General features: G+C 33.8%; 1 protein-coding gene across 11 annotated transcripts in view; it reads right to left on the bottom strand.

Annotated features, from left to right (window-relative positions):
• ADGRL2 (adhesion G protein-coupled receptor L2) overlaps positions 1-13,922 on the bottom strand; it is a 211,896-nt gene that overhangs the window by 137,798 nt on the left and 60,176 nt on the right. For all 11 annotated transcript variants that reach the window (XM_079943889.1, XM_079943891.1, XM_079943892.1 and 8 more), the window contains exon 2: positions 7,068-7,240. In XM_079943889.1, coding sequence (XP_079800015.1) covers positions 7,068-7,140 — 73 coding nt within the window. In that variant the 5' untranslated portion in view covers positions 7,141-7,240. The remainder of the gene's footprint in view (positions 1-7,067; positions 7,241-13,922) is intronic.

Below are 13,922 nucleotides of genomic sequence, written 5' to 3'. Positions count from 1 at the left end.
ATACTTGAAAGAAATTAGGTTCAAATGGCCAACAGGTAGAGAGGGAGGATTAAATCAGTTTTGACATATACATGATAAATTACAATGCAGCTGTTAAAATCTATTATCTAAATATATAATGACAGGGTAATACAAGTTATGATAATAAAGTGGGAAAAATCAGAATATAAAAGTATATGGAAATGAAGAACATAATTTTGTTTTATACACTGTAATTTTGTTTTTATCATGTGTGTTGGGGAAAAAGAAGGAAATGTATGGTGGTTATATCAAGGTCTAGAATTATGAAAAATTTTAAATGCTTATCTTAATTTTCTTATGTTGTATCTTTTCTCATAAGAACGTATTACATTCAAAATCAGGAGGAGGGGAAAGCTTTTAGGAAAAATAAACCCTCAAAGCAAGAATAATAGCAAACATAAAAGTCAAATTCAGGAGAGTCCCATGCTCATAAGAAGGGATTATAAATGTTTTTGCTTCCAGAAGCTCTTATATGGAATTCCCTTCTCAGCCTTACATTTTAGCCAAAAGATCCGGGGCCGAGGCTAGATATTCTCCTGGAATCACTTCTGTCAATTTGACAAAAGGAGTAAAAGAATAGGGTTGAAAGATGTCATGAGATATTCACTAATCCACATTGATGTCTAATACATGTAGACTGCACGGCTGTCATATGTCGTTCTCTGTCTTGCAGGAGGTGAAAAGAAAATAAAGACTACCATAGGGTACCAAGCATATGTTTCAGTAAGACTTCCTTAGTAATGTGGCAGATAAATAGTTCTTTGAGGGCTTCCCTGGTGGCGCAGTGGTTGAGAGTCCACCTGCCGATGCAGGGGACACAGGTTCGTGCCCCAGTCTGGGAAGATCCCACATGGCGCGGAGCGGCTGGGCCCGTGAGCCATGGCCGCTGAGCCTGTGCGTCCGGAGCCTGTGCTCCGCAACGGGAGAGGCCACAACAGTGAGAGGCCCGCGTACCACAAAAAAAAAAAAAAAGTTCTTTGAGAACTACCAGTTCTACATTAATACTCAGATGTGCTCAATCATTTGTATTATCTTATTCTCTAATACCACGACCTAGTATATAAAAAAGTGAAAAGGTACATTAATTCCAGAAATGAGGCAAGAGATTCATCACGATTGAAATTACTTAGTAAGGAGTAATGAACACAATTACCGTTCAGAAAAATTAAGGTGCTTTACATGTCTCCTGTGCTTTTAATTAAGCCACCTTTAATACACTATTGATTATTTCAAAATATAATAGTAACGGTGATAAATGTCTAATATGAATGTAAAATCAGTATTTCAAAAATTTACTTCTGTATGGACAAGTTTATGACCTCTTTACTTTTAGCAAATTACTTCATAACAGATTTATTAAATAAATATTTGATTCAGTCTTTTCTGTCAGAATATGGAGGTTTGCAAAAATTAAGCAGCCAAGCAAATACAGTGTTATTAAGGTCTGTGTGTAACACACTGATTTTATAACACTTTTCTACCAGCAATAGACCTATTAGTGAATCAACAGAGATTATGGATAAGTCAACCTTTCTAAACACTGGAAAAAGAAGCAAAAGAGGATGAAATAGGGTGGGAAGTGGGGAGGAAAAGTAGGGAGAAGAAAAAAAATCAACAAGCAAGCACTAGAATTAATCTCTATATATACTAAATATGGCATAATTTAACACTGAATATTGGTATCTAAAATGACAAAAGTATACTCTAAATTAACGTTTTTAAAGATGCCAGGGTATCCAATAAGTTTAATCTTATTTTTTTTTCAATTTTGAGTCATAATCAGAACTCATATACCTTGCTCTTAAATCCTGGTAGTACTGTAAGGCATTTGGTTTTTACAAGATCAGAGGCAATGTCATATAATATGTAAGTGGCATTAATATTTATATTTTTGAAAATGAATTACATCAGAACCTATGCAGAAGAACGCTGCTGCAATCAAACTACATTGCACTCACATAACACAAAAGAATATTTAGTGTCCTAAGAGCAATATAGTTAGGTACTTTCTTAAGGAATAAAATCGCATTAATCTGCACTAAAAATATAAATAAATCATTTAAAAAAATGCTTTGTTTTATATCAATGTTAATTTACATAATTTGCAAATTTAAAAAATAAGGTTACATTTGCCTGCAGCAAACATGGATATACCATACAATTCCTATTAATTTAATGGGAGTTGTGACCCCCATTAAGTTTAATAGGAGTCATACGGCCAAATCCCCATGTACCTTGCTGAAAATTTACCTCCTAGCTTTAAACTAATCAAATAATCTGAAATGAACAAAAGCAGTCAATTTTGCTAGACTGGGAAATGTAAAGTCCCTACAGTAAAGTCAATTCAGCATTATGATGGCAATGGCCACGTAGTTAATCCCAGCAAGAAAAAGAACAAGGTTATAACAGTGAGAAGAGACAAACTGAAGCAAGGTGGTTTAGGAGTGCAGAAAACAACATTTACCCATCACAGAAAATACGTTCTGTTTTTTCCAATGTGGAGTCAATTTTCCAATTTTTTTCTTTCTTAGTACAATGTCTAAAAAGAGTAAAAACAAAAATCCCTTTTTGAAGCCTAAAATTATGCCCAAGGAGCCTGATCAGACGGATAAAGAACCATATGAAAAGAACCATAGATAACTGGTTACAACTTCTGAATCACAGTGAATTAAATCATAATTTTTTCTGGAAAAACTTTTTAAAAAGTTACTTTATAGCCACAGCCATGCAACCATATACCTCACCTCAACTACCCGTACACCAGATTACAGTGGTTCTTAAGTGTGATGCTGAGCAACATGAGCCTCATCCCAGAAATTTTTCAGAAATGCAAATGCCTGGGCCCCACCCCAGACCTTCTAGGCGATTCTTATGCTCAAGTTTGAGAACTACTGCAATACTTTATTTCACATCCATGCTGTTCTCTCTCGGTTGGTTTTTTCTCCACCACCATGCTCACCACTGCCTTTATCTAGCTTGTGCAGCTCATACTGAGATTCAGCTCAAGAATCATCATCACTTCAGGCTGGAAGCATTTCTTGACACACACTCAATGCTTCTGGAGTATCACCATCATGGCACTTATCACCCTGTTATTACAACTGTTTATTGTCCCTCTACCAACTATTAAGACCACGACCCTCTTCAAAGATTTATGCTATTCAGTGACGGATACAGAATAAGTGCTTACCATAAGCCAGGCATTGTTCTAGGCGTTTGCATGTTGATGAACAACAAAAAAGATCCCTGCCCTTGTGAAGGTGACATTCTGTGTATGTGTGTGTGTGTGTGTGTGTGTGTAAATATAAATTCTGTACATTTTATTACATGTATGCATCAATAAAAGAATGAAAGATATAAAGAATAAATACAGGTCTGAATTATTCTAATCTTTCTTAAGTTTAACCTTGGAGAACGAAGTTACTATTCCTTCCACTAAATTATAGACCATTCTGAAAAAAATATTTATAGGCCAAAACAGGTTTTTTAAATTCATAAGTGACCCCTAGATCTACTATTTTCCTGCCACTCAACTAGCAAAAAGATCCTACAGCCAAACATCATTTTTTACTAAGACATAATTAACACAAAAATCATTGTAAAATGTGCTTAGAGAATTTAAAAGTACAGTAAAAATTGCTAAGATACTATTTCTACAGCTATGTTCTTAAATTTTCTTGATGTATATAAATAAATATGTAAAGCTGTATCTATGTGGCATTTTTACCTGGCATAATATTTTCTTTGAAATAAGGATAAGCAACAATGTAATTCAAGTTAATTAACTAAAATTTCGACTAATGAAATCTAATTACATACTCACTGCATAAAGAATTCAACCTGAAATCTGTATTACCTACTTCGCTGAAGAACTGCTATTATTTGTAACTTGTCACTTGAGCAAGCCTTCATATATCTGACTTATGCTGGCCAGGGCTCCATTATATAGCATAATTTAATTCTCTAGGACACAAAAATTCAATTTACTTTCCTACTTACTGATACATGTTTCCACAGTGGGTTACTTGGCTTGTAAAAATTGGCCAAAAGAATCAAAGCACCCCAGTTTCTCAACAAAACTGATTTTTAAAGTGCTAGATATTAGTCCTCTAAGAGTAAAATAAATTCTAAAAAAACTTACAAAATATTGTGGAAGTTTGGTCCTTTATAATCATTTTTTATTTGAAAATTCTAAACATAATTTTCAAAAAAACACAGGAGAGACTTTAAGAATAAATAAAACACTGTTCCTACTTTGCAAAAAACAGTAAATTTTAACGGGTAAGACTTTATTCTTAAACACTAATTGACAGAAATGGAGAAGATAAACTAATTCTAGCAATTAAACCTTTATATAATTAGCTTTTACCATGGTAAAACTTAAAAAAAAATGTTTAGTGATTTGCTCTTTAACATGCACACAAAACATGACATATTTATAATGTTTGCCTGGACTTAGAACAAATACATAATTCCTCCTTGCATATATGGAAATTTACCTCTCATACATACAGATGTAAAACAAATCCAAAATTATGTTAAGCCTTTAAAATCATACACTAAGGTAAAACACTACTGTAAACAGGAGAAAAGAAAGCTCTGAAAAGGAAGGCACGGTCCATGGCTGAATACAATACACAGGCTTGTTTTATTTAAAAACAAAATCTTATTTAGCTGCTACTACTTAAAAATCTAACGACTGGTTTCTGTTGAAAAGTCAGAAGACTGGCAAAACCAGGCTAAACACTGGAAAGGCAACCGTGGTTCCTCCAGCAAACACTTTCCTGCTTGCTGCAGACCTCCACTGGCCTGCTGCACTCAAGTTACTTTGCCTGCTTGGCCAAATAGGTAGGTGTTTGAGGTTTTGACCCCTGCACAAGACCACAAGCTCCTGAAGAGCAGGACCTGTGCCTTGTGCATTTTTGAACCCCAAGCACCTGGCTCAATTTAGTCACTCAATAAATGAGGAAGGAGGGAGGAAACCATCTAGAAAACCTTATCTGAGCTTACCGGCAAACATCCAGGAGCTGATAAAAAAAGTGCTCATAGCTATAAGATTTGAAAAAGTAACAATCATGTAAGGGCCCTGAAGAAACTTAATGGCTGAATAATTAAATTTATATCTTCTTCCCTGTGCTCTCATACCCCACTTTGATTGGTCTTCTCTATAGGTGTTCACAAAGCATTATCTGCTTGCTGGCAATAAAGGACTATCATGTCGCGTAAAACTTTTCTAAGACAAAACCACGTGACGCTGGATCAATGTTCTAACAGTGAAGTGCACAGTAACTCTGTATACCCTCACAGTTAGTAGTGTGGGTTCGTCCTAGGTTCTTTTTACCTGTAGGAGGGAACTGCTTCAAAAGCAACACCCCCTGGCCTGATGCACCAAAAATGAAATTTCTCTTAACAACAGATATGCATCCTGACCTGATAGGTGACACTAGAAATAAAACTGCAGTATCTCATGAAAAAGTCTCTGGTTTGCTAGCCCCCTGCTGAGTTAAGCTACTGTGCCAGCAAAGTAGTCTCTATCTTGATTGGAAAATTTTTTATTATGTGGACTAATGAGCCATTGATCTACAACTGGAATCTTTTTAAATGTATAAAAACATTCAAACATAACAGCAGGAATTCAGTTAGTTTTTCCCTCTAAAAAAACAGTTGCAAAATTATAGACTATACACAAGATTTTCATAACAATCCAAGCCAGAGATTCATATTATTAACTCAGTTTCTGCTCGTTGTTTATCATTACAGTACTATTCATTCAGACATTACATTTTAATGTCAGATTTGATGTATCTTTCAATTCTGATGCAAAGAGCAATATCTTCTGAAAATAAAATATTAACCCATTTGTAACTTTCATGTGTGACAAATCCAAGTGAGCATTATTTACTTTCTGAATACAGAAGTTCTTATGTTAAAATTTTTCTCAACTTGTTATTTATCTGAATTATATTATTAAGTTATGTCAATATATTGAAAGTAGGGGACTGGGACAGCAAGGAGAAGTGATGAAACATAATTTTGGAACAAGCAATTCAAACAGAATTCTTTCGGAAAAATGTTAACATTTTGAAGCTTATTACAAAGACATTAGAATAAAAAGCTTCTATCTATTAGTTGACAGTATGCCTTTTTTTCCATCTCCGATTTTATTAACAGGTATAAATGGGATCATTTAAAAGTACATATATAGCCAATTTAAAAATTCCAAGACATTTTCTTCAAGAATATTTAATTGTGACCAAAAAATCCATTATATTTTACATGCATTTCTCCGAGATTTTGCATTCTTTCACAGATTTTACAAGTTTAATATAATTTCATGCTGAATACAATGACTGCCACTACCAACTAGCTATAAAATTAACACATCTTAGCCCCACATTAACTTCTGACCTGCTCTGTAAAAAGCACCTGGAAGGGTGTTATTTTCACATGGAAATAACATGTAAGACTAAAGAAATAACGGATACCAGAAAATCCATATAGTAATTATGGTTTCAACTATTTCATTAACCCTCTAAAGTGTCTTTACTTCTTTAAAAATCAGGTCTGTCTTCAATAAAGATAACATTAGAACGGAAGCACTACAAAAAATAACTTTTTCCAGAAAATATAAAAAGAATGTATTTAGAAGTTTTAGAAAAATGACCACACTTAAGTAGCACACAAAACTAAAGATGAAATCAAAGAGTTGCCACAAAATATTTTCAATTTTACTGGCATAAATTCAGTCAACAAATGTAACATATATACCAAAGCAAAGCTTTCATTTAGTTCTCTCAGGATTATTTACAATGATTATATTTACAAATGTATGTAAAATATAAATTCAGATTTATATCACTTTCTATAATATATAGCTGTGTAATGAAAATAATTCAACCACCAGAAAAAGAATATGACATTCAGGAAATCTTTTTAACACTTAATTCTAAAATAATAAAAAATACTCATTCGAGCCACTTCTACATAAAAAAAAAGATTGCATAGTTTAAGTTCTCCTGAACTTAAAATTTAAACTGTTACCTTACCTTCTGTATTCGGTAAGAAGCTGATTATAATGATAAACCACAGGCTTCGCATTCTGCAACCAGAAGACACCATTATTGATCCCTTTAAATATTTTCTTTGTATTCCTTAATGAATCTAGTTATAAATGTCCAGCTTCATCGAACCCAGCAGTCTGCATCATTGATCCTCATATCTGAAAAACAAACAAATCCATCATTTACTCTATGGTCCTGCAATGTCACAAAAGATGAAAAAATAATAATAACAACAACTCCTCTCTTTCCCTCCTTTCCTCCCTCCTTCTCCTAAGTATAAAAAAAGGGCATATATTTTGATTCTGTATGCAACAGGAAGTTGCTCCTATACACTGGATATCTGAGCTTTGCATTCTGGAAACAATCAAAACCCCCCAAAATTAAAGGTAGTCAGAACATATGAATTCACATAATAGTTATATAATTTCCAAAGATAAATTTTTCTTTGAAAAGATTAAAAAGTTATTCTAGAATAATATATCTGCCTTTCAATGCCACGTATTAGTCATTTTATTAAAGTACTAGCTTTGGTACACAATACCTCCAACAAAATTTCATAAATACATACACTTTCTTTGTTTCTAGTGATGGTAACAGCAGTATTATCTACTCTTTTATCCTGTTACCTTGCAAAGTACATTACAGATATAATGAAACAGTTTATTCTTCTATTCAACGGTGTACAATTTTTAATATATGGTTGTACTTTATATCATAATGACATTCCAAACACCACATAGCAAACTGTTATTTATCTGGTTACTAGTTATTCATAAAGGGAGCAGTTTAATAAAATGATTGCTCTTAACTATTTTATTTTAAACTTTTAGATTTTCATGTATCAGTTTTTCTTACAGCAAAACTTAGTAAGATCAAACCCATATCCTTGAGTAGTTTAGTCCATCCACTGGACGAAAATAAAACCGCAGGCCATGATGATTATATCTCCAAGGTTGCATCACTATTTTTAAAAAACCAAGGGAGGGGTGGCAAAGAATATAAAAACCAAGAGCCAAGTTTAATTCTGACTAGCCCTTAAGGACACAGTTCTTCAAATGCAGAGGATACAAAAACTTCAGAAGTGATTTAATCAGCATTTCTAAGTTCCCAGAATCACGTGAAACCAGGTTATTTGCTGGGTTCTACTGAAGTGTTTTACTGCTTTCTGGGGTAGCATGAGGAATCAAAGAGTAAATACCAGCCTTACAATACACACATACTATGAAGGCAGTTCCAAAATATATACAGCCTCCTGATATAGCTTCTGAGGGTAAAGAAATTACAAATTCTTCCTTTAAAGTTTTCCCATCCTATCCTTAACCTGGTGCAAATAAAGAGTTTTTTTTAAGTGGAGCACTGAAAGTTACATGAGGTTGTGTCTACAACGCAAATCAAATGAACTCTTGCATAATTTAGATGCTATCACTAAAGCATAAAGAAAATTTAGAAAACCAAATTTCCCTAGATAACTTTTGAGTTCTCTGTTTCACATTATCTGAGCTACTCTGCATTTGCTACATTCTTTATGCATCATATGTGATTCTATTAGCAGGTCACTATATTCTGCTATCACTTCCCTACAATGTAACTTCAATGGAAAAGGGGTCAGATGCTAAATGGTTTGGAACACTTATGCTACAAAGTCACTATCTTGCTTCACCAACACACAGAAAGAAGGTAAAAAATTAATCTGAAGTCATTATCTAGTGTTTAAATATGAAGACCCATAAAACCACAAAAGGAACTAGCAAGATATTTTTGTCATAAGAAGTTTATTTTATCATGCCTATAGTTTCTGAGATAAAACTGCTTCCTCCATATACACCTCCATGATTCATAATCAGCCCAGTTTTTTTAGCTCCCTCTGAAACCTGTGAAGACAATTACGTATCATAATGAGGGAATCAGCACTGGCATTACCAAGTTTTAAGAACACCTCAGATGTTCTTAGAAATAAAACAAAAACAAAGGGAAAAGCAAGCTTCTTCCTCTGCATGCCAAAAATATAAAAAGAAGAATGATACATCAAAAATTAATCTGACGGAGGAGACACATGGCACACAACCCTGAAAAACTGGCTGGCTCTCTATTCATTTTTCACTCTGAGCTCCCAAAGACTATTCAAAAGACAAAATCAAAAGTAAACCTTCCATTTACAACTGCTGTGCAAAGTACCTGCCTTAAAACTGCAAGCTATTTTATATAAAGCACAGAGAGAAGTCAGATAATTTCATGGCCTGTCATATCAAAAGGGCTAATCAGTGAACAATTTCTTACTACAGACTGGTCAATGATTGGCTCAAGCAATTAGAATAAATTTAATATGTGGAAGAGGTGCATTAATTTTACTTGTAGTAATTAAGTCAGCCTTTGGAATGCTCCCGATTTAAGCAAAGAATCCTGACTACCCAGGTTTTGGTTGTAATGGGTACTTTCATTTCAATGAACTAATGCATACAGGCTGCGTGCCCACATGCACAACCCTTGAACACATTTCCACTTTCTTAAAGCGATCCAAGATCGGTCTGTCTTTGGTCATCCGCTATTTGAAAGAGTCCTTGTTTGTGGGAAGAAAGAGAAGGAAGAAATCAGGGACTGACGACTGCCTTGTAAGAGACAGCTGCCAAGATAGGAAAACCTCTGTTAGTGAAGGGAAAAGGAGGAGGAAACCACACAACCCAGACCTCTTTTGTGGTCTCTGGCCAGGATAGAATATTTTATGAACTGATTTTAACTATATGCTCTAGTCAACTATGAGACTTAGTATAAATGACTGTTTCTAACAAACAGAAAGAGATTCTGGAATGTAATAAAATCATGGCTTCTTTCGCCCAAATAAAGCTTAAGTCCGTCCATCTGTCTGTGCAATGAGTAAAAGAATATCAAATTTATTTTTCTCATTCTGCTATCTACATCAAATCACTTTCACATCAAATAAAATTATTTTCTAAAGTTCAAGCTTTAAATGCAATTTTTAAAACAGTCAAAAGATTTTACTGCTGTGATCCAAATTAAAAACAACCTTCCATTAAAGAAATTAATGAAAACTGAAATACTTAGCAGACCATAATCAGCTAAGGATAGAATGAATAAATAATCAAACATGGTGAAACTAATCCCAAGAAAACTGCTCCTAAATCAAACTGGAGCCACAAGACACTCGCTGGCATAGATGGAGCCAACAGACTCTATATAACTACCTGCAAAATGAAGCTCAGTATAAGTGTCTCACAACGCAAAACAAGAACAAAAACAAGGAACAAAACCAGAAAAGGGCTATTAAACTTTCTTTCAACAAACAGAAAAGATTAAGTGACTCCCCATATTAAAAACCAGTTTGTCCTTAGATTTTTAGAAAAACTCTTCCCAAGAACTTCAGGGAAAAATTGGGAGGGTAAAGGCACAGATGAAACCCCACATAATGCTAAGTAACAGTTCATTGCTTAACAAAAACTGAAACAGAACATTTTTACTCAAACTACAAGTGACTATTTCTTTTCTTATCCTTCAAATAAGGGGATTCAAACTATTTCATCCTAACTTTGTTTCTATAACCACCTGCCATTGTCTACCAAACCTCTGTCAAGATTTTTTTTAGAGTAAGTATCCTATTACTCTGTCATGTAAAAAGTCAATTAATGCATCATTAATACTAAACCTTCCAAAGCTGAACAATGACTTCCAGGAACATGCCTCAGCATTGTTTATATCCCAACAGTCCTCAATGTTTTATACACTACTTACAATGTACAGTTAGCTGTAGCCTTTCAGACAGTAACCTGCTTATATTTATTAGCTGCATTAAACATCCCATGCCTTAAACTGTCAGCAAAATTAAGAAACCATTACTGATCAGTTTTAATATTTGTGTATTTATGTTACATTACTAAGAAATCACATTTAACCTTATATATGATATCTGTCTAGCAAAAATAGAAAAAAAATAAAACCCATTTGTTGAAAAGCATCAATGAAACAAGTAGGATACAGCATGCTTCAAATTAATGAGAGAAAAAGATAATTTATTTTTTTCTAAAAATGGTTAACTGAGTTGATATTCTACTAAGTGCAAAGACACTAAAATTCATATCTAAAGCTTTATCTTTGATTTCTACTCATAGACACTGAACTACTGTGAACACCGGATATTACACCCAAACAACCATAAGTATGAGAACCGGAAAGGCAAAGAGACATATTAAGCAGGAAACCTACCAAAGTTACCCATCCTTGTTACTATGCACTAATGCTGTATAAAATGAAACATTCACACTTTGTGTCAGCCTAAAATTCTATGCACTAAGTGTATGTCAAGTTTAAATGAGAGCTAAAGACAGCTGTACAAAATCAGTCTTTCTGATCTAATTTGTGCTATAAAATTATAGTCACTATGGGAAAGAATTTACTAACTAAAGAAAGCTGCTTTTCTATGTTTTACCAAAACAACAATAACAACAGCAACAGGATGATATTAACCCCACTCTGCCCCCACTCCAAAGATTTAGAAAATAAAAAATAAATTGTAGAATTTCCCCTTCTCGTTAACATAGGAGAAAACATCAACACCCTTGGGATTTTTCTTTCAGTAAGTTGCCTAAGTAAACCCTTGTTATCACTAATCAGAAAGCCTTTTTTAGCTCCAGACATTTGACGTTCTTTTCGCGTTGGACTTTATTTTCCCTTCACGAAGATAGGGCTGGGGTTGGAAATGCTAATAGCGATTTTAAAACCACGTGGACAACCAATAGTCGCCACCCTCTTTCTGTTTCATTTCTGCAGATATTGGTATCAAATATAGAGTACTTTAATTACACCATTTATACTAAAGTTCCCTTAACATTCATTTTTGATCTTACCCTTTATTGAAACTTCTTCATCATTGTGAAGGTATAAATTCTCCTGTGAGAGGACTTAGAAGAGTAGAAAGGAGAAGAGTTCAGGAATGCTCCCAGTAAATTATATCTGCTATCTGCTATGATATCTAGGAGTCATGCTGAGCGTGCAAAAGAGGCTTGTAGCTGTGGACTCTGGAGGCACAATGCAGGGCAGTCTGCCATTCTCTTCATTAAAATGCTTCCAGTTGAAATAATAAAAACAAATGGCTGTCATTTTCAAACCAACATGGGGGACATTTTATGACTGAACATAAAGCTGCAAATGAAGTATCAAAAGAAAAGGAAAAAGTGAAGCTACATGCCCAGTTCAAAATATTACCTTATATAACATGAAAGTTGATGGCGTGCCCAACTTTTACATCAAAAAAAATCATAAATCCATTGGTTTAAAATATTTTGTATTTATTGTTAAATTACAATACACCTACAATATTGAATTTAGTTCTTTCCCCATTTGGGGGAAAGGGAAAGCTATTTTTAAATAGCACTCCTCTCCAAAGTTAAAACTTTTGATTTCTTCTTAACTTTCTAATGGTCTAGAATTCTCGTGCAGTATTTTTGAGTTGAATATAAATTATGGGTACCAAGGCCAAAAATATTTCCTGAGTGCCTACTGCGTGTGAAATACTGTATCAGACACATATCAGTAATCCTTAAAAGGCCAATATCATAAAGGTCAGAAGTCTGAGGTTCAGAAAAGTTAACTCTTTTACTGGAAGTTACTCAGCTAGCAGGCAGCAAAGCTTGAATTCCAATCAAGGCTAATTACAAGGACATTCTTTCTTAGTTGCTAAGTTATTCATTCAGCAAACATTTACTGAGGATCTATTACATGCTGTGTACTGAGGAACCCAAGAGACAAAACTCCTAACCCTCAGGGAGATTACATTCTAGCTCAAAAATAACCCTTTCTAAATAGAAAGCTACAATTGCCTGGCACAGAGTTAGGTACCTCCAAAATGATAAAGCTACACAGATAAACTAAATAGTTTACTTACATTATTCATGAAATCTTCACAACAACCTGCGAAATATAAATTATTATCCCCAATTTGCCTTAAAATGAGAATACCTAACCTGTACAAGGACAGTAAACAACAGCAGGGCTGGGATATAAGACCATGTTCTAAAACCACTATTGCCACGAATTAAGTAGTTCAGATAAGCCTACTCACTTTATGTGTTTTATTATCTTTCCTTTTGGAATAAAAAATACAAACGGAACAAAGTCATTTTGGGATTATGAAAGTGACGAAATACAAAAAAAATAATGAGTTGCTTTTCAAAATGTTTACATGAGTAAAACTAACATCCCTTAGGTAATGATAGCTAAATGTTAACTTAATTTTTAGTATTTCCAGTTAAGCTATCTTAATTTTATTCATTTACAGGGCTATTTAAAGTGCTCACGATATATGTTATAAATTAACAAATTATTCTAGATGAATCTTATGAGCCAAAATACCTGAGAAGTTGCTTACAAGTCAAAATTATAAACCTAAGTATTTCCTCAAATATAATTAACAATGGAAAGAACATTTTAATGTCAACTTCTGTGATATTATGGTCTCTTCACTGTTCAGGCAAATAGAAAAGAAAAAATCCAATGTTGCTCACGAGATGCAATCTTATCCTTGGCTCACTACACTGGATCCTTTGTTCATAAATCATTGTTACTAGCCATTCTTTGAATCAATATTCAGATTCCCTCTTGGTCTCTATGTACAACCACTAAATGAAATAATAATGACCCAGGATCTGTCGTATATTAGATCATCAATATCACCATCAGGAGTTTCTTAAAGGTAATGAGGTAATCTGAGTAAAATATGTCAAATGAACTTAAAAATGAAAAATTAACTACAAAGAACACACGGTAAGAAGCTGAAAAAAATTTTCTGAAGTATATAGCACATTGCCTTTTGTAATCAATAAATGATAAAAC

Source organism: Stenella coeruleoalba (assembly GCF_951394435.1).
Source record: "Stenella coeruleoalba genome assembly, chromosome: 1".
NCBI lineage: Eukaryota > Metazoa > Chordata > Mammalia > Artiodactyla > Delphinidae > Stenella > Stenella coeruleoalba.
Note: the sequence above shows the minus strand (reverse complement) of the source record. Positions and strands in the feature narration are given on the sequence as shown.